At 38.6% G+C, this 22,906-nt stretch overlaps 1 protein-coding gene across 8 annotated transcripts in view; it reads right to left on the bottom strand.

Moving 5' to 3' along the window:
• The window catches only part of TCF3 (transcription factor 3), a 262,782-nt gene that overhangs the window by 74,621 nt on the left and 165,255 nt on the right, over positions 1-22,906 (bottom strand). For all 8 annotated transcript variants that reach the window (XM_053703095.1, XM_053703096.1, XM_053703097.1 and 5 more), the window contains one exon: positions 260-365. In XM_053703095.1, coding sequence (XP_053559070.1) covers positions 260-365 — 106 coding nt within the window. The remainder of the gene's footprint in view (positions 1-259; positions 366-22,906) is intronic.

Here is a 22,906-nt window from a genome sequence, read left to right as displayed (position 1 = left end):
GTTGCAGTGTATAATGATTATGGGCATCTATTGATCGATGATGAATACAATGTGCAATTATGCTGGGTAATTTAGCACAAATAATAAAACGAACAAGTTGCACTAAAATTATTGCATAATGATGATTACCTATAAACATATATAACTTCATAAAAACCCTTGGTAACCATCACAGAGATTGAATACACACTATTTATACACTGGTAATGGAGTATGTTATTCTGAGGAATAATGTTTACCCCTCTCCCAAAAGACACACCTCCCATGTAAAATGCTGTCCCAGGGTAAATGGAGTTGGTGGGTTTGGACGATGTGTAACTGCCTCGGTCCCCATTGTATTCTTCACCTGAGTTTGTGGGATATACCTGTGTAGAAAAAATAAATAAATACAATGAAGACACTAGAAACATACAGTAGAGTAACTCTTTGGAATCAATATGAGGGAAACATATGCACACACCAAACATTTTTATAATTGGTCTAGACTCTAGAGAATATAACATTAAATGGACTAGTAACTTCTTCCTTTTGGGCTAGTAACTTTTATACCCTGACTAGTAAAGTGTAGTGATATTTTCCAACGTGTGTGTGTTTGTGGATATACAGCTTGGAACCATGATTTCCCAGGCAGGAAGTCTTAAAGGGACACTCAATCAAAATTAAACTTTCATTATTCAGATAGAACATGCCATTTTTAAACAACTTTCCAATTTACTTCCATTAACTAAATATGCACAGTCTTTATATATTTAAACTTTTTGAGTCACCAGCTCCTACTGAGCATTTGTGAATGGCTGATGGCTGTCACATGGTACGCGTATGCATTTGTGATTAGCTGATGGCTGCCACATGGTACAGGGGGAGTGGAAAAAGATATAACTTTTAAAATTGTCAGAAAATAAATAAATCTACTACTCATTTGAAGTGCTATTGCATTGTCTTGTTATCTTGCTTTTGTTGATTATGCAAATCTACTGTGTTGAGGTGCTGTATTGGTTAAACAGGAGGTGACACTTGGCCAGAATCCCTAAATAAAGTCGGATATTTATATTGAGGGAAAAGAAGAAAAAAAAAAAAGGATTCCTATAATTTGATTAGAGAACGGTGGTTGGGGGGAGCTTAGACCCCAGCACCATCTGCCACAGCATGGCACTACGCCAGTACTTTGGGCAGCTGGGAGCAGAGAGGGGTGTCTATATGGGGAGGTAAGAGGGGGTATATAGGGAGGACAACGATTGAGAGATCTATCTAGTGAGAGGGGGAGAAGATATAAAGTTACCACATTTTTACTGTGTGTGCGCGTTTGTGTACTTTATATGAACATGCAGTTAGTTTATGTAGTTGTGTACAAATCAGATTGGTGCATCTGTAGACATCCTCTGGTAGTGCAGGGGTTAATGCTTTCTGTGGGGCTGGAATTCAGCCCCCCTCCCCACACCCACCCCCATCTCCCAAGAGACTCCAAGCTCCTGTCCCAGTTACAGGGCTCAGGTTTCACAGGATACCTCTTAACCCTTGCTTTGACAGAACATGCTTCCCTTAGAAACCAGGCAAAGATAATTAACCCCCCTTCCTTCCAAGGAAGAGGTGCAATTAATAAAGTCTGTAACATTAATGTGATTATCCAAGCCAGTGTGTCCTTAATATGAAACAGTCTTCATTTGTTTTTTGCATATCACTTATATGAAGCAATGAAATCCGTGGTTCTCAAGTACAGCTCCAGCTAAATGGACAGACAGGCCAGGATATCATACTTCTCGTGGTCACAGGTACAAGGTAATCAACTGGACTAATTGACTTTCACTTCTTTAGAGATGCTGAGATTCTGGTAATGTCGCACAGCACAAACTGGATTTGATCATCCCTCTCATACTCGGTTGAAGCCCTCTGGCAAGCGTGAGGTTAAAGGTCACAAGGCAATGATTTTTACGGATTTCTTAGTGATAGCACAGGTGGTTTAATCAATCAGTGCAACCAACATGCATGTGCTTAAGATGAGCTAAATATGCTCTCTCTGTATGAAACCACTGGACTGTAGAGAAAATAATATACTGAATGTGAAGACACAACAGCAAAATGAATCATATGCATTAATTTAATACACATATTAAAATGTCTTAGGTTAAAGTTAATTTGCTCATGCCCTCGGCATTTCAGGTCTAATCCAGCTTTAACACTTGTTTCTCTCCTTACAAACACATACATAAAGTGTATGTTTGCATCACAAACAGTCTCATGCATAATGCCTGTACAGTTAGCTTAAAGGGCCACTAAACCCAAAATCTTTCTTTCATGATTCAGATAGAGAATAGAAATATAAACAACATTATAATTTACTTCTATTATTTATTTTGCTTCATTGTTTAGATATCTTTAGTTGAAGAAAAAGCAATGCACATGGTGAGCCAATCACACAAGGCTTCTATGTGCAGCAACCAATCAGCAGCTACGGAGCATATCTAGATATGCTTTTCAGCAAAGAATGCCAAGAGAATAAAACAAATTAGATAATATAAGTAAATTAGAAAGATGTTTAAAATTACATTCTCTTTCTAAATCATGAAATAAAAAAATGTGGGTTTCATGGCCCTTTAAACTTCTGTCCCATGCACAGTAAATGGGCAGCTTTCTAGGCCTAAAGAATAGAATAAGAAAAGCTAAAAGGATGCTAGGGCATCCCTATGACAAACAGGGAGGTATTTGAGTAACAAAACCGTCTGCCTCCCAGAGCACTTTACTTTAGACCACAATCAGCTATTTACTATTGTCTGGGACATGCACTACACTGCATAACTAAATACAGCATAAAACAGTGCAGGCTGAATGTAGCAGATTATTTTTATTAATACTGTTATTATTTGCAAAGCTACAATATACTCCCAAGTGCAATAACATTAGGTCTAGGACTGTAGGGGGGATAGAAAAAAAAACTATACAATGAAGCGATATAGTGTTAGAAGGCTCTGCTATCTGAACTATAGCTCCTTTACGCACAATTCACAGAACAAGTGGAAATCTGGTCTAAAATAGACATAATTTAATCTCTTCGGCTGAGAAAAGGTAGAGGCTCACTAAGAGATCCAGCGTGTTATTTTTAGAAATATCAACAGATCTCGGCCTGTTTCTGACACCAGAGATACACAACTAATTTTAAAAAAGTGCTGAATTTTCTTTTGTACTGTAGTTTATTTCTTACTCAGATATATAAACCAGCACTAACCTTTATTCTGCATTCCAGTAACATATAATAAGATATTAAAGGGGCAGTAAAGTCAAACTGAAACTTCCATGATTGAGATTGTTTGTACAATTTAAAAAAAAAAAAAAAAAAAGTTACAATTCTGTTATCAAATTAGCTTTTTTTTCTTCATCCCATGTTCAAGAGTAAACCTTATTAGGCTCAGGACGGTGTATCCACCTACCTATGCTTACTCTTCAACAAAGCATACCCATAGAACAAAGAAAATGTAGGAAGTAAAATGGAAAGTTTTGTTGTTGTTTTTTTTTTTTTTTAATTGCATGATCTATCTATATCATGAAATGTTAATGTTGCCTTCACTGTCCCTTTAAAGGTAATCATTGTTGTCACAAAAAACATATAAACTCAAATAATTTAGTGAGATTATATAGTTCCTTCCTAACACAAAATACACGTGTTAAATACCAGCGTGAATTTATTTCTAAATCCAGCCACTAATCCACAATTCTGTGACTGACATAAATATCAAGCAAAACAGTACCAAATCAAACAAACTAGTATTTTTTTATGGATTTACCTTTACAGCCAAAGGGAGTAAGAAACCCACCCCCGCCAATAGCGGTTGCATACAAACAACTAAAGGCTCACTTTGAACACTGAATTGTGAGCTGGTATAAATGGAATTATCTCAGTTAAAAGCTGCCAACACTCACACAGATAGACCTATACACAAAATAAAAAAACAGAATACTAAAGGGGGATATAGCAGTTTAAATAATCTAACACGGCAAATAAAATATCCTACTTTAAAATGTTTGGGGTACAGGAAAGGAGTGAAACGGTTAAGTTACTCAGGAAGCTGTAAATCACAGAGACCTCCCTCCCCCTCTATTACTGCAGGGATGGGAGGGGGAATCTCTCCCCCTCCAGGAGAGTGAAGTCATTTCCTCTGCTCTGTCTGGCCGGGACAGCAGGGGTAAGGGGGGCAAGTAGAATCACTGAGGATGCCTGTCACACTGCACTATGTATTTTTGTTTATTTCTTGGTTGTATTTCAGAAGAGTGAAAGCTCAGACTAATTTATACAAATTGTTTGCCGACCTCCAGCCTATATAATCTGCCCGTATTCCTTACCTGCGGCAAAACCTTACCTATTTGATCTTTTTCAAGTTTAATAAACAGAATGTAAACGGGGTGTGCATCCTGTGAGCTATATTAGCTACATGCACCAGTACTAGATTTCATGTATTTGCCTCATGTTCTCTTACAAAACCCTCAATTACACAGGAGAGATTCACTCCCTAGTTCAGTGATGGGTAACTAATTGTATTTAAAAGGGTGAAATATGTACCCCAAAGTCCTCAAAAAGTGCCCCAAGTACTTTTAATACATTTTTTTATTCTGCCCCAAAAAGTTTAAATCTACTATGAATTTGCTAAATAATTTAAGGGACACTGAACCCAAATGTTTTCTTTTGTGATTCAGATAGAGCATGCAATTTTAAGCAACTTTCTATAGGAGTAAATTAGAAAGTTGCTTAAAATTGAATGCTCTATCTGAATCACAAAAGAAAAAAAAATGGGTTTAATTAGGGTTAGCAAAAATATACTTTCATTATTTGTTCTGACAACTTTTCATATAATTTAACAATGCACATTGTGTTTTCCAGTTCTTGAAATTTAAAGTGCATGCTACAGACTTCACAACTGTAACCTTGCCACATATCTGTTCCTAATTGACCTCATAAATTCTAAAATAAGGAACTCAAAAACAAGTCTTTTATAAACAGACAGCGGCAAGCCTTGACTACAGTAAGAAGTTCGACTGGCTACCACAAATAAAGCATGAAGTGGGCGGAGTTTGACCATTGAAAATACAAGAAGGTTTTAATATAGTCTAAAAACAGTTCGCATTCAGCTCATTAATTTATTACACGGCAACAACAAATTATTAAATTACAAAGAGGGCATCGGAGTGAAAAGGAAGTACATGTCTCTTATGGGTTGCACTTGAAAATTTGTAGTTAGTGGAGGCAAAAAATAAAATAAAACATGAAACCCAACATTTTCTTTTTCTTATTTTTATTATTCAAATAGAGTATGTGATTTTAAACAACGTTCCACTTTACGTCTTTTATCCAATTTGGTTCATTCTCTTAGTATTCTTTTTTTAAAGGAGCAGTAATGCACTACTGGGATCTATCTGAAGACATCTGGTGAACCAATGAAGAAGCATTTTTGTGCAGTCACCAATCAGCAGCTAGCTGCCAGTAATGCATTGCTGCTCCTGAGCCTAACAAGATATGCTTTACCACTAAGGATACCAAAAGAATCAAGCATTTTAGAGAATAGAACCCAAATGTAAAGTTGTTTACTATCACATGTTCTGTCCTAATCATGAAATAAAAATTTTGGGTTTCATGTCCATTTAAATCTTTTGCCCTTTTTAAAAACCCTCCCTAAACAACCAAGAATACATAATCTTATTAAGTGTGATCATGTTGAGAATATTTTAACCCCTTAATGACAACTGACGTACCAGGTACGTCATGCATTAACTTACAGTTAATGACAATAGACGTACCTGGTACGTCAGTTGTCTAAGAGAGTGCTGGAAGCGATCGCAATCGCTTCCAGCAGCTCTCAGGGTATTGCAGTGATGCCTCCATATGGAGGCATCCTGCAATACCCTTTCAGAAGACTCCGATGCAGAGAGAGCCACTCTGTGGCCCTCTCTGCACCGGTAGCGATGGTGCCGGTTCGTTGGTGGGTGGGAGCATAACAGGGAGGCGGGTGGGCGGCCCATAGCTACCCGGCATCCGGCTCCTGTAAGTGCAATGTGCACGCCGGGTGCCGGGAGCGTGCGGGGGCGCGCGTGCGCGATTAGCTACCCACTGACACCAATGAGGAGGGAAGAGGGGGGAAAAAAGAATAAAATTAATAAATATATAAGGATCTGGGAGGGGGTTGGGGTATTGTGGGGGGCTGCTACACTACAGAAAACATTTAAAAATGGCAAAACAGATAAAAAAAACACTTGTTTTTGGGGCAAATTGGGTACTGGCAGACAGCTGCCAGTACCCAAGATGGCGGCAATTAGGTAGGGGAGAGGGTTAGAGAGCTGGGGGGGGGGATCATGGAGGTTGGGGCTAAGGCAGGGGTCCATCACAGCTAAAACATTTTATTTTTTTTATTAAAAAAAAGAAAAACTCCTTTTATTTAGTACTGGCAGAACCAATGAAGAAGCATTTTTGTGCAGTCACCAATCAGCAGCTAGCTGCCAGTAATGCATTGCTGCTCCTGAGCCTAACAAGATATGCTTTACCACTAAGGATACCAAAAGAATCAAGCATTTTAGAGAATAGAACCCAAATGTAAAGTTGTTTACTATCACATGTTCTGTCCTAATCATGAAATAAAAATTTTGGGTTTCATGTCCATTTAAATCTTTTGCCCTTTTTAAAAACCCTCCCTAAACAACCAAGAATACATAATCTTATTAAGTGTGATCATGTTGAGAATATTTTAACCCCTTAATGACAACTGACGTACCAGGTACGTCATGCATTAACTTACAGTTAATGACAATAGACGTACCTGGTACGTCAGTTGTCTAAGAGAGTGCTGGAAGCGATCGCAATCGCTTCCAGCAGCTCTCAGGGTATTGCAGTGATGCCTCCATATGGAGGCATCCTGCAATACCCTTTCAGAAGACTCCGATGCAGAGAGAGCCACTCTGTGGCCCTCTCTGCACCGGTAGCGATGGTGCCGGTTCGTTGGTGGGTGGGAGCATAACAGGGAGGCGGGTGGGCGGCCCATAGCTACCCGGCATCCGGCTCCTGTAAGTGCAATGTGCACGCCGGGTGCCGGGAGCGTGCGGGGGCGCGCGTGCGCGATTAGCTACCCACTGACACCAATGAGGAGGGAAGAGGGGGGAAAAAAGAATAAAATTAATAAATATATAAGGATCTGGGAGGGGGTTGGGGTATTGTGGGGGGCTGCTACACTACAGAAAACATTTAAAAATGGCAAAACAGATAAAAAAAACACTTGTTTTTGGGGCAAATTGGGTACTGGCAGACAGCTGCCAGTACCCAAGATGGCGGCAATTAGGTAGGGGAGAGGGTTAGAGAGCTGGGGGGGGGGATCATGGAGGTTGGGGCTAAGGCAGGGGTCCATCACAGCTAAAACATTTTATTTTTTTTATTAAAAAAAAGAAAAACTCCTTTTATTTAGTACTGGCAGACTTTCTGCCAGTACTTAAGATGGCGGGGACAATTGTGGGGTGGGGGAGGGAAGAGAACTGTTTGGGAGGGATCAGGGGGTGGGATGTGTCAGGTGGGAGGCTGATCTCTACCCTAAAGCTAAAATTAACCCTGCAAGCTCCCTACAACCTACCTAATTAACCCCTTCACTGCTGGGCATAATTTACGTGTGGTGCGCAGCAGCATTTAGTGGCCTTCTAATTACCAAAAAGCAATGCCAAAGCCATATATGTCTGCTATTTCTGAACAAAGGGGATCCCAAAGAAGCTTTTACAACAATTTGTGCCATAATAGCACAAGCTGTTTGTAAATACTTTCAGTGAGAAACCTAAAATTGTGAAAAATGAATTTTTTTTTAATTGTTTGCTCGCATTTGGCGGTGAAATAGTGGCATAAAATATATCAAAATGGGCCTAGATCAATACTTGGGGTTGTCTACTACACTACCCTAAAGCTAAAATTAACCATGCAAGCTCCCTACAACCTACCTAATTAACCCCTTAACTGCTGGGCATAATTTACGTGTGGTGCGCAGCAGCATTTAGCGGCCTTCTACTTACCAAAAAGCAACCCCAAAGCCATATAAGTCTGCTATTTCTGAACAAAGGGGATCCCAAAGAAGCATTTACAACCATTTGTGCCTTAATTGCAGAAGCTGTTTGTAAATAATTTCAGTGGGAAACCTAAAGTTTGTGACAAAATTTGTGAAAAAGTGAACTTTTTTTTTTATTTGATGACATTTGGCGGTGAAATGGTGGCATGAAATATACCAAAATGGGCCTAGATCAATACTTTGGGTTGTCTTCTAAAAAAAAATATATACATGTCAAGGGATATTCAGGTATTCCTGACAGATATCAGGGTTCCAATGTAACTAGCGCTAATTTTGAAAAAAAGTTGTTTGGAAATAGCAAAGTGCTACTTGTATTTATGGCCCTATAACTTGCAAAAAAAGTAAAGAACATGTAAACATTGGGTATTTCTAAACTCAGGACAAAATTTAGAAACTATTTAGCATAGGTGTTTTTTGGTGATTGTAGATGTGTAACAGATTTTGGGGGTCAAAGTTAGAAAAAGTGTTTTTTTCAATTTTTTCCTCATATTTTATATTTTTTTTATAGGAAATTATAAGATATGATGAAAATAATGGTATCCTTAGAAAGTCCATTTAATGGCGAGAAAAACGGTATATAATATGTGTGGGTACAGTAAATGAGTAAGAGGGAAATTACAGCTAAACACAAACACTGCAGAAATGTAAAAATAGCCATTGTCATTAAGGGTAAGAAAATTGAAAAATGGTCCGGTCATTAAGGGGTTAAGCATCTAAAGTTCGGTTTAAGGCTACCTGATAATTAAGTCTATTTTTTAAAAGGGGCATAGTGTTAAATAAATAAAAAAGCTTATTTTTATGGAAAAATCATAATTTAGACATGTTAAATATATTTTTATATGAAAAAAATGTTAACAGGATGCTGAAATCTGAACTTAGAGACAGTCTAGTCAAAATGTAAACTTTCATGAATCAGATAGGGCATGCAATTTTAAACAACTTCCCAATTTACTTTTATAATAAAATTTGCATAATTATCCTGGTATTCTGTATGGCAAGTTAAACCTAGGTACAGTAGGTGAATATGCTTATGTTTAAGCCCTTGAAAGCTGCCTCTTATCTCAGTGCATTTTGACAGGGGGTTTTTTTTTTCCAGCTAGACGGCACTAGTTCATGTGCTCACTCCCATGGAGTAATCTAAGAGTCAGCACTGATTGGCTAACATGCACGTTTGAAAAAAAAAACTGAAATAAGAGGGAAGTCTGCAGAGGCTCAGTATATTAATATAACCGTGCATGTTATGCAAAACTGGGGAATGGGTAATAAAGGGATATCTATATTTTTTAAACAATAAAAACTCTGCTGTAGACTGTTGCTTTAACGTAGCTAAAATGTATGCTTGTGCACAACTGATACTGCTGTATTATTACTCGTTGATCTGGAATTCCCACAGCTCTGCTGGTTGTTAGGGACAAACTTTCAAAGGCAAAAGTATTTCATATCGGCTAAAACAGCATTTTTTTCTTGCAATGCAAATCATACATTTTATATATATATTCTTTACAATGCAATGATTAACAGTTTACATTTTGCAGAGCATCCTGCAGAGCATCCTGCATACTTGAGAATACGGCAGGTTACCTGACCCTGATACATATACAACATACTGATAGATTCAGTGCAGGAGCTCATTTACAGCTGAGCTGATTAGCAAAGGAGACCATATAAACATATTCAAAGGTGTGTAAACCTCAACTGCTCCTCATTTGCAAATTATTTTAAAATGTATTTAATAAAATTACACATTTAAATGGTTTTAAGACTGTAAACACCTTGAGATTTGTATAAAACATGTTTAGTTATGCATAATAACCAGCGCTACAGAAATTAGCGTGGCTATACAAATAAATGATAATAATAATGAAACAACTTTGCAGTATACTTTCATTATTTATTTTAGCTTTGAACATTGAGCAATTTCTTAACTTAACCCCTTAGTGACCAGACCATTTTTCTTACTATTAGACCAGGGCTATTTTTACATTTCTGCGGTGTTTGTGTTTAGCTGTAATTTTTCTCTTACTCATTTACTGTACCTAAACATATTGTATACCGTTTTTCTCGCCATATATAATTTAGTAGACAACCCAAAGTACTGATCTAGGCCTATTTTGGTATATTTCATGCCACCATTTCACCGCCAAATGCGATCAAATAAAAAATGTTCACTTTTCTACAAACTTTAGGTTTCTCACTGAAATTATTTCCAAACAACCTGTACAATTATGACACAAATGGTTGTAAATGCTTCTCTGGGATCCCCTTGGTTTAGAAATAGACATATATGGCTTTGGCATTGCTTTTTGGTAATTAGAAGGCCGCTAAATGTCGCTGCGCACCACACTTGCATTATGACCCACAGAGAAGGTGTTAGGTAGCTTGTAGGGTAATTTTAGCTTTAGTGTAGAGATCAGCCTCCCACCTGACACATCCCACTCCCTGATCCCTCCCCCTTAAATGGCTCTCTTCCCTCCCCCACACAATTTTCATCGCCAGTCTGCCAGTACTAAAATAAAAGGATTTAAAAAAAAAAAAAAAAATGTTTTATTTATTTTTTAATATATATTCTGCCATGGCCCCAACCAGCTCTCTAACACTCCCTCCTCTACCTACTTGCCGCCATCTTGGGTACTGGCAGCTGTTTTCTATCTAGCCCCTCCCAGATCCCTTTGACAGTATTTATCCCCCCTTCCCTTTCACTTTATAGTTCCATAGTGTAGCGTTCCAACCCGCTCCCGTGTGCGCTCCCGCCCCCCATGTGCATGATCCTATTCCCGCGGCACCGGATATCCTCCAGTGATGGGCTGCCCACCCTCCTCCCTGCTACGGCTCCTACCCACCAACGATCGGCACCATCACTGGCTGATTCAGTGCCCTCTCTGCATCGGTTGTTTAAAAAAAAATCACTAGGATCGCTTCCACCGCTTGAAACCGCTGAGGACGTGCAGGGTATGTCCTTGGTCATTAAGGGGTTAAACTGCACCCTGTTGACTTCTCAAGGCGTACCTTGCTACATATATGTCCCTAATTAGCTTTATAAAAAAAACAAATGCAAAACAATGTACTTTATACTAACTTCATGAAAGTGACTAGCCTTGTTGTCTGCAAACTAAAGCCCAGATTGGCTCCTCCAAATAATGTAAATGGTGGGTGGAGTTTGGCTATTGAAAAGAATTGCAGTAAAAAAGGATGTTAATGTGTTTAAAAAAAAATTCTATAGCAACACCACAGAAATGTCTTATAATTTCAAGGTGTTTATCGTCCGTTTAAGAGATTTAGATTGTCTAAAGATCTTTTGTAATGAATTGTTTAAAATGGATGCGATACAGATGAAAGTAAATTGGATAGATGTTTTTTGTGTAATTGTACACTCTTATAAAATATACTTTGGTATCGTTCAAAAAGCATATCTTGATGAGCAGCATTGCTTACACAATGTATAACATTGTTCAAAGCATTGATGCAAAACTGCTGCCCCAAACAATCCTCAGCTTTCCTAGGTCTGCTATTCAAAGGATTAGGGTTGCACCGATACCACTTTTTTAAGACTGAGTACCAATACTTTTTTCAAATACTCACCGATACCAATACTTAGAAATAATAAAACAGTTTTATGTGCTTGTTGTCACAAAGTTCACAGAAAATGTTTATAAATAAAAAATATTACAATAACATATTAATAATAACAATAAATAACAGCTGCAGCAGCAGGGGCTGGAAAGCTACAATTTAAAGATGTGATTACTGTATGCAATTGGGTTGTAGAGTGCCTATATAACATCAATCTGACATTTGTACTTTAATTTAATTTTGAAAATAATTTTGGGGAAGGAGTATCCCAGTAATCCCCTTTGAGAAAAATGGGGCATTTGTAATCTACTGACAACATAAAACATAATTTATGTAAGAATTTACCTGATAAATCCATTTCTTTCATATTGGCAAGAGTCCATGGGCTAGTGACGTATGGGATATACATTCCTACCAGGAGGGGCAAAGTTTCCCAAACCTAAAAATGCCTATAAATACACCCCCACCACACCTACAATTCAGTTTAACGAATAACCAAGAAGTGGGGTGATAAGAAAGGAGCAAAAGCATCAACAAGGAATTGGAATAATTGTGCTTTATACAAAAAAATCATAACCACCATAAAAAGGGTGGGTCTCATGGACAATTGCCAATATGAAAGAAATGAATTTATCAGGTAAATTCTTACATAAATTAGGTTTTCTTTCATGTAATTGGCAAGAGTCCATGAGCTAGTGACGAATGGGATAGCAAATACCCAAGATGTGGAACTCCACGCAAGAGTCACTAGAGAGGGAGGAATAAAAATAGACAGCCAATTCCGCTGAAAAATTAATCCACAACCCAAATCAAAAAAGTTTTAATCTTATAATGAAAAAAACTGAAATTATAAGCAGAAGAATCAAACTGAAACAGCTGCCTGAAGTAGTTTTCTACCAAAAACTGCTTCTGAAGAAGAAAAAACATCAAAATGGTAGAATTTAGTAAAAGTATGCAAAGAAGACCAAGTTGCTGCTTTGCAAATCTGATCAACAGAAGCTTCATTCTTAAAAGCCCAGGAAGTAGAAACTGACCTAGTAGAATGAGCCGTAATCCTCTGAGGCGGGGATTTACCCGACTCCAAATAAACATGATGAATCAAAAGCTTTAACCAAGATGCCAAAGAAATGGCAGAAGCCTTCTGACCTTTCTTAGAACCAGAAAAGGTAACAAATAGACTAGAAGTCTTTCTGAAATCTTTAGTAGCTTCAACATAATATTTCAAAGCTCTTACCACATCCAAAGAATGTAAAGATCTCTCCAGAGAATTCTTAGGATTAGGACACAATGAAGGGACAACAATTTCTCTACTAATGTTGTTGGAATTCACAACCTTAGGTAAAAATTTAAATGAAGTCCGCAAGACCGCCTTATCCTGATGAAAAATCAGAAAAGGAGACTCACAAGAAAGAGCAGATAATTCAGAAACTCTTCTAGCAGAAGAGATGGCCAAAAGGAACAATACTTTCCAAGAAAGTCATTTAATGTCCAGAGAATGCATAGGCTCAAGCGGAGGAGCCTGTAAAGCTTTCAAAACCAAATTAAGACTCCAAGAAGGAGAGATTAATTTAATGACAGGCTTAATACGAACCAAAGCCTGTACAAAACAATGAATATCAGGAAGATTAGCCATTTTTCTGTGAAACAGAACAGAAAGAGCAGAGATTTGTCCTTTTAAAAAACTTGCAGACAAACCCTTATCTAAACCATCCTGAAGAAACTGTAAAATTCTAGGAATTCTAAAAGAATGCCAAGAGAATTTATGAGAAGAACACCATGAAATGTAAGTCTTCCAAACTCGATAATAAATCTTTCTAGACACATATTTACGAGCCTGCAACATAGTATTAATCACTGAGTCAGAGAAACCTTTATGACTAAGCACTAAGTGTTCAATCTCCATACCTTCAAATTTAATGATTTGAGATCCTGATGGAAAAAAGGGCCTTGAGACAGAAGGTCTGGCCTTAACGGAAGTGGCCAAGGTTGGCAACTGGACATCCGAACAAGATCCGCATACCAAAACCTGTGTGGCCATGCTGGAGCCACCCGTAGTACAAACGGACGCTCCATTATGATTTTGGAAATCACTCTTGGAAGAAGAACTAGAGGCGGAAAGATATAAGCAGGTTGATAACTCCAAGGAAGTGTCAACGCATCCACTGCTTCCGCCTGAGGATCCCTAGACCTGGACAGATACCTGGGAAATTTCCTGTTTACATGAGAAGCCATCGGATCTATTTCTGAAAGCCCCCACATCTGAACAATCTGAAAAAACACATCTGGGTGAAGAGACCACTCTCCCGGATGTAAAGCCTGGCGATTGAGATAATCCGCTTCCCAATTGTCTATACCTGGGATATGGACCGCAGAAATTAGACAGGAGCAGGATTCCGCCCAAGCAAGTATCCGAGATACTTCTTTCATAGCTTGAGGACTGTGAGTCCCACCTTGATGATTGACATATGCCACGGTTGTGACATTGTCTGTCTGAAAACAAAGAAACGGTTCTCTCTTCAGAAGAGGCCAAAACTGAAGAGCTCTGAGAATCGCACAGAGTTCCAAAATATTGATTGGTAATCTCGCCTCTTGAGATTTCCAACCCCCCTGCGCTGTCAGAGATCCCCAGACAGCTCCCCAACCTGAAAGACTCGCATCTGTTGTGATCACAGTCCACGTTGGACGAACAAAAGAGGCCCCCTGAACTAAATGATGGTGATCTAACCACCAAGTCAGAGATAGTCTAACATTGGGATTTAAGAATATTAATTGTGATATCCTTGTATAATCCCTGCACCATTGATTCAGCATACAAAGCTGAAGAGGTCTCATGTGAAAACGAGTAAAAGGGATCACGTCCGATGCTGCAGTCATGAGACCTAAAACCTCCATGCACATAGCTACTGAAGGGAATGATTGAAACTGAAGGTTCCGACAAGCTGCAACCAATTTCAGACGTCTCTTGTCTGTTAGAGACAAAGTCATGGATACTGAATCTATTTGGAAACCTAAAAAGGTTACCCTTGTCTGAGGAGTCAAAGAACTTTTTGGTAAATTGATCCTCCAACCATCTTTTTGAAGAAACAACACTAGTTGATTTGTTTGAGATTCTGCAGAACGTAAAGACTGAGCAAGTACCAAGATATCGTCCAAATAAGGAAACACCGCAATACCCCGCTCTCTGATTACAGAGAGTAGGGCACCGAGAACCTTTGAAAAGATCCTTGGAGCTGTCGTTAGGCCAAAAGGAAGAGCAACAAATTGGTAATGCTTGTCTAGAAAAGAGAATCTCAGGAACTGATGGTGATCTGGATGAATCGGAATATGAAGATATGCATCCTGTAAGTCTATTGTGGACATATAATGCCCTTGCTGAACAAAAGGCAGAATAGTCCTTAGTCACCATTTTGAATGTTGGAATTCTCACGTAACTGTTAAAAAAAATTTTAGATCCAGAACTGGTCTGAAAGAATTCTCCTTCTTTGGGACAATGAACAGATTTGAATAAAACCCCAGACCCCGTTCCTGAACAGGAACTGGCACAATTTACTCCAGATACCTCCAGGTCTGAAACACACTTCAGGAAAAGCCTGAGCCTTTTCTGGGTTCACTGGAATGCGTGAGAGAAAGAAACTTCTCACAGGCGGTCTTACTTTGAAACCTATTCTGTACCCTTGAGACACAATGTTCTGAATCCAATTATTTTGGATTGAATTGATCCAAACATCCTTGAAAAATTTTAGTCTGCCCCCTACCAGCTGAGCTGGAATGAGGGCTGCACCTTCATGCGGACTTGGGGGCTGATTTAGACCTTTAAAATGGCTTGGATTTATTCCAGACTGAAGAAGGCTTCAAATTGGAAACCGTTCCCTTAGGGCAGTGCTTTCCAAACTGTGTGTCGGGACACACTAGTGTGTCGGCAGCAGTGTGTAGGTGTGTCCCTGCTTCAGCACAAATTTTTTTAAATTTAATTTTTTTGTTTTGTTTCTGACTTTCTGCCTGCCTGCTACGCATATCAAATGGTTGACTCGTGGTTGATACCTAGGGGTCACAGATCATCTTAACCTATTGGTGTAGCTCAGCGGAAACTGAAACTATTCCCATTGGCGGCACATTGGCTCCTGACTGCACGTGTGCCTCCTTAATTGGCTTGTGACTGCACATGTAGTCAGTGAGTGGGACAGCAGTGTGTTTGCAGCGCGGGCAGTAGTCAATCGGACTCACTGAGCTCTGAGAGCGGCAGCTTAAATGCTGAGCTGAAGTCAGAAGTCAGTGGGGGTTTTTTTTACAGCTAGCTCCCAGTAATGCATTGCTGCTCCGGCTCTTGATATATGGATAGGAAGTGGAGGCTTAAAAATGCTTGATGATGAAATGAGAGTGTCTTTATTTAATATTCCACCAAATATTCAGAAATTGTGTTCATCCCATCAACCTCATGCAGCCCATTAAAATAGTAAGTAGCTATTGGTGTTAAACTTTTTTTTAATTCTTGCACATACTCACATACTGTTACTTGTAAATACATTTCGTTATTATATAATTTATGTATGTGTCCACATCTCTTAAAACAAATTAGTTTAACCTCCTGTTTGCCAGTACAACTGAATTACTGTGTCGCGAAATTATGTAGGTCTAAAAAGTGTGTCGCCAACATGAAAAGTTTGGAAAGCTCTGCCTTTGGGGAAGGATCAGGTTTATGCTCCTTACTTTGTCGAAAGGAACGAAAACGGTTAGCCTTACATTTACCCTTAGATTTTTTATCCTGAGGCAAAAAAGCTACCTTCCCCCCAGTGACAGTTGAAATAATTTAAACCAACTGAGAACCAAATAATTTATTACCTTGGAAAGAGAGAGATAGAAACGTTGATTTAGAAGTCATATCAGCATTCCAAGATGTGAGCCATAAAGCTCTTCTAAAGCTAATATAGCTAAAGACATATATCTGACATCAATTCTGATTATATCAAAAATGGCATCACAGATGAAATTATTAGCATGTTGAATTAACTTAACAATGCTATACACATTATTATCTGATACTTGTTGCGCTAGGGTTTCCAACCAATAAGTTGAAGCAGCTGCAACATCAGCCAAAGAAATAGCAGGCCTAAGAAGATGACCTGAACATAAATAAGCTTTCCTTAGATAAGATTCAAGTTTCCTATCTAAAGGATCTTTAAAAGAAGTACTATATGCCGTAGGAATAGTAGTACGTTTAGCAAGAGTAGAGATGGCCCCATCAACTTTGGGGATCTTTTCCCAAAACTCATATCTATCAGACGGCAAAGGGTACAGTTTCTTAAACCTTGAAGGAGGAGTAAAAGAGGTACCCAGTCTATTCCATTCCCTAGAAATTACATCTGAAATAGCATCAGGAACTGGAAAACCCTCTGAAATAACTACATGAGGTTTAAAAACTGAATTTAAACGTTTACTAGTTTTAATATCAAGAGGACTAGTCTCCTCCATATCTAATGCAATCAACACCTCTTTCAATAAGGAACGAATATACTCCATTTTAAATAAGTATGAAGATTTGTCAGTGTCAATATCTGAGGCAGAATCTTCTGAACCAGATAGATCCTCATCAGAGATAGATAAATCAGAATGTTGTCGGTCATTTATAAATTCATCAATTTTATGAGAAGTTTTAAAAGACCTTTTACGTTTATTAGAAGGTGGTATGACAGACAAAGCCTTCTGAATAGAATTAGAAACAAATTCTCTCACATTAACAGGAATATCCTGAGCATTAGATGTTGAATGAATAACAGGTAATGGATTACTACTAATGGAAATATTTTCTGCATGTAAAAGTTTGTCATGACAATTACCACAAACAGCCGGAGGAACAGTTACCACAAGTTTACAACAAATGCACTTAGCTTTGGTAGAACTGACATCAGGCAGCAGGATTCCAATAGTGGATTCTGAAACAGGATCAGATTGAGACATCTTGCAATATGTAAGAGAAAAAATAACACATAAAGCAAAATTATCAATTTCCTTATATGACAGTTCCAGGAATGGGAAAAAATGCAAACAGAATAAGCCTCTGGAAACCAGAAGCAAAAATACATGAAGACTTAAATAATGTGAAAAGTTCTGGCGCCAAGTATGACGCCCACAACTGACAAAATATTTTTGGCGGCAAAAACGTCTGCAACAAACACGAGCATCATAGATGACGCAACTACATGTAAATTCTCGGCGCCAACTAAGATGCCGGAAATGACGAAAATACGTCAACAAACTTAATTCTCGCACCAAAAAAGTCTTGCGCCAAGAATGACGCATCAAATTAAAGCATTTTGCTCACCCGCGAGCCTAACAGCCCGCAATTTAGAAAAAAGTCAATTTGAAAAATTTCAGGTAAGAAATTTTTTTTAATTTTTTTTTTAATGTGCATTTCCCAAAATGAAACCGACAGTCTGCAAAAAGGAAATATACTGTTAAACCTGAATCATGGAAAATATAAGTACAAACATTATATTTAGAACTTTACATTTGAAGTGTCAAACCATAGCTGAGAGTGTCTTAATAAAGGAAAACATACTTGCCAAAAGACACTCATCTACATAAAGTAGATAGCCAAACCAGTACTGAAACGAGAATCAGCAGAGGTAATGGTATATAAAGGAGTATATCGTCAACCTGAAAAGGGAGGTAGGAGATGAATCTCTACGACCGATAACAGAGAACCTATGAAATAGATCCCCGTTAGGATGACCATTGCATTCAATAGGTAATACTCCCTTCACATCCCTGTCATTCACTGCACTCTGAGAGGAACCGGGCTTCAGCATGCTGAGAAGCGCATATCAACGTAGAAATCTAGGACAAACTTACTTCACCACCTCCATAGGAGGCAAAGTTTGTAAAACTGAATTGTGGGTGTGGTGGGGGTGTATTTATAGGCATTTTGAGGTTTGGGAAACTTTGCCCCTCCTGGAAGGAATGTATATCCCATACGTCACTAGCTCATGGACTCTTGCCAATTACATAAAAGAAAATATGGCTGGTCTTCATATTTTTCCAGGGCTGCTTTTTATTCCCAGTCCAGCCCTGGCTAAGGATGTTCCTTAGAGTACAGTAGGTTTTGAGCACAATTGTTTAGGATGAGAACTAGCAGTATAACAGGCAATCTATCAATTAGAATAATTTTTCAAAAGTTAGTGTCAAGTTCTTATTAAGGAACAGAAGCATCTCTGCATGTCCAGCTATAAGTCTGTTTCTGCTATCAGTAAGGACGTTTGACGCTAAGCTGAACAGTCTTTCACACTACTGCATGGATCTGAACAATATTTTTGGGCCATTAAATCTCAGTTTATTAACTGCCCAGTACTTCAGGGGTTTGTCTGAATGAGGTACAGTGATCTCTCCCAGGTAGGCTTCCAGCTTTAAAGTAGCAGCTTTTGGAGCACTGCTCTGACGTACAATAATACAAATAACAGCAATTTGTATTGGCAGAACAGCAGTGAACAATTTTTAGTTAAGTCTCCACTCCAGCTTAAAATGAAATGGGAACATGCAGTTTGAAAAACACCACAAGATGGCGTATGGGTAGGAATTGGAGGTATCGGTGCATTTGCACGAGTACAAGTACTCATGCAAATACTTGGTATCGGCACAGATACCAATACAGGTAGCCCTCAGTTTACGCCGGGGTTCGGTTCCAGAAGGAATGGTTGTAAATCGAAACCGTTGTAAATTGAAACCCAGTTTATAATGTAAGTCAAAGGGAAGTGAGGGAGATAGGTTCCCAGCCCCTCTCAAAATTGTCATAAGTAACACCTAATACATTATTTTTAAAGCTTTGAAATGAAGACTTTAAATGCTAAACAGCAATATAAACTTAATAAAATAATCATACAACACAGAATATATAATTAAACTAAGTTAAATGAACAAAAACATTTGCTAAACAGCATTATAAACCTAATAAAATAATCACACAACACAGACTTCACTTGAATTTTTCTGCAAACAGTTCTTTCTATGCATTCCAATCTGGTCTTATAGACAGGAAGATCTTGTTCCTTTGAAATCTGCTCGATAGCTCAGGTCTGGTTAAACTGATTAATTTCAACTTGCTTGGCTTTGCTGCAACACAAGCATACAGCTCCACCTACTGTCTATTTCACTGCTTCTCAATGCTTTTCAATAGCAGTCACATGACTGGAAAAAACAGAATTTATGCTTACCTGATAAATTACTTTCTCTTGTGATGTATCGAGTCCACGGATTCATCCTTTACTTGTGGGATATTCTCCTTCCCAACAGGAAGTGGCAAAGAGAGCACACAGCAGAGCTGTCCATATAGCTCCCCCTCCAGCTCCACCCCCCTGTCATTCGACCGAAGGTTAGGAAGAAAAAGGAGAAACCATAGGGTGCAGTGGTAACTGTAGTTAAAACAAAAAAGCTACCTGACTTAATAGCCAGGGCGGGCCGTGGACTCGATACATCACAAGAGAAAGTAATTTATCAGGTAAGCATAAATTCTGTTTTCTCTTGTAAGATGTATCGAGTCCACGGATTCATCCTTTACTTGTGGGATACCAATACCAAAGCTTTAGGACACTGATGAAGGGAGGGAACAAGACAGGTACCTTAAACGGAAGGCACCACTGCTTGTAAAACCTTTCTCCCAAAAATAGCCTCCGAAAAAGCAAAAGTATCGAAGTTGTAAAATTTGGAAAAAGTATGCAGCGAAGACCAAGTCGCTGCCTTACAAATCTGTTCAACAGAAGCCTCATTTTTAAAAGCCCATGTGGAAGCCACAGCTCTGGTAGAATGAGCAGTAATTGTTTTGGGAGGCTGCTGGCCAGCAGTCTCATAGGCCAAACGGATGATGCTTTTCAGCCAAAAGGAAAGAGAGGTAGCTGTCGCCTTCTGACCTCTCCTCTTACCAGAATAGATAAACAATGAAGGTGTTTGTCTGAAATCCTTAGTTGCTTGTAAATAGAACTTTAAAGCACGAACCACATCAAGATTGTGTAACAGACGTTCCTTCTTCGAAGAAGGATTAGGACACAGAGAAGGAACAACAATTTCCTGGTTAATATTCTTATTAGACACAACCTTAGGAAGAAAACCGGGTTTGGTACGCAAAACTACCTTATCTGCATGGAAAACCATGTAAGGTGAATCACACTGTAAAGAAAACATTCCAAGATAAAAGCTTGGTTCAAACGGTTCAAACAGAATCCCTTGCAGAACTGAAAGAACTAAATTCAGACTTCATGGTGGAGCCACAGGTCTATAAACAGGCTTGATTCTGACTAAAGCCCGACTAAACGCTTGAACGTCTGGTACCTCTGCCAGACGTTTGTGTAAAAGAATAGACAATGCAGATATCTGTCATTTTAAGGAACTAGCTGATAATCCTTTCTCCAATCCTTCTTGGAGAAAGGACAATATCCTGGGAATCCTAATATTACTCCATGAGCAACCCTTGGATTCACACCAAAAAAGATATTTTCGTCAAATCTTATGGTAGATTTTCCTGGTGACAGGCTTTCTAGCCTGAATCAGGGTATCAATAACCGACTCAGAGAAACCAAGCTTTGATAGAATAAGGAGTTCAATCTCCAAGCAGTAAGACGCAGAGAAATTAGATTTGGATGCTTGAAAGGACTTTGTATTAGAAGGTCCTGCCTCATTGGTAGTGTCCATGGGGGGACAGATGACATGTCCACTAGGTCTGCATACCAGGTCCTGCGTGGCCACGCAGGCGCTATCAGAATCACCGAAGCCCTCTCCTGCTTGATTCTGGCAACCAGACGAGGAAGGAGAGGAAACGTTGGAAAAACATAGGCCAGATTGAAGGACCAAGGCGCTGCTAGAGCATCTATCAGCACCGCCTGGGGATCCCGGGACCTGGACCCGTAAAGAGGAAGTTTTGTGCTCTCTTTGCCACTTCCTGTTTGGAAGGAGAATATCCCACAAGTAAAGGATGAATCTGTGGACTTGATACATCTTACAAGAGAAAAAGGTTGTTCTGAAACGGTGTAAATTGAACCATTGTAAACCGAGGGCCACCTGTACTAGTATCGGTGCAATCCTACAAAGGATACTAAAGTTAATGTGATAACAGAATTAATGGGATTTATTTATTTTTTATTGTATCATCGGACCCATAAAAGGAAAAATAAATCGAGTTTTATATTCCTTTAATTGCTGGTATATATTATGCATATGTAAATACCATTTATTAAAAGGGACAGTATACACCAATTTTAATATAACTGCATGTAATAGACACTACTATAAAGAATATGCACAGATGCTGATCTAAAAATCCAGTATAAAACATTTTAAAAAACGTACTTAGAAGCTCCCAATTTACACAATTAGTTTAGGCTGGGACACCCACTGAAATAGGCGGAGAAAGCAGGAAGAGCAGACACCCCTCTGCATATGAAAAGACTCATTATACAAACAAGATAAAGCAGGAATCTGTAGACTTCAGTCTGCAGCTAAAACTTTGGGGCTTGGTTAGGAGTCAGCACAATGTTATTTAAAAATAAGCAAAACTATACATTGTTACAAATACTCTCCCAGATGGGCTATATAAATGGATCATCTACAAAACATTTATGCAAAGAAAAATATAGTGTACTAGGTCCCTTTAATTATCCTTTCAACAGCCCTTACAGATTTAACAAACATGTACTCTCCCTTAAAGGGACAGTCTAGGCCAAAATAAACTTTCATGATTCAGATAGAGCATTTAATTTTAAACAATTTTCCAATTTACTTTTATTACTAATTTTGCTTTGTTCTCTTGGTATTCTTAGTTGAAAGCTTAACCTAGGAGGTTCATATGCTAATTTCTTAGACCTTGAAGGCCGTCTCTTTTCAGAATGCATTTTAACAGTTTTTCACCACTAGAGGGTGTTAGTTCACATATTTCATATAGATAACACTGTGCTCGTGCACGTGAAGTTATCTGGGAGCAGGCACTGATTGGCTAGACTGCAAGTCTGTCAAAAGAACTGAAATAAAGGGGCAGTTTGCAGAGGCTTAGATACAAGATAATCACAGAGGTTAAAAATATATTAATATAACTGTGTTGGTTATGCAAAACTGGGGAATGGGTAATAAAGGGATTATCTATCTTTTAAAACAATAAAAATTCTGGTGTAGACTGTCCCTTTAAGGACCCGCTTCCATGTGCATGAATTTTCAGTAAACTAGCTGTGAAATGCGGATGAAGACAAATAAAGTAGTGAAGATGAAATTATTCTTTACAGCTGAGA

Source organism: Bombina bombina, chromosome 2, assembly GCF_027579735.1.
Source record: "Bombina bombina isolate aBomBom1 chromosome 2, aBomBom1.pri, whole genome shotgun sequence".
NCBI classification, from domain to species: domain Eukaryota; kingdom Metazoa; phylum Chordata; class Amphibia; order Anura; family Bombinatoridae; genus Bombina; species Bombina bombina.
This window is presented reverse-complemented; position numbering and strand designations above follow the sequence as displayed.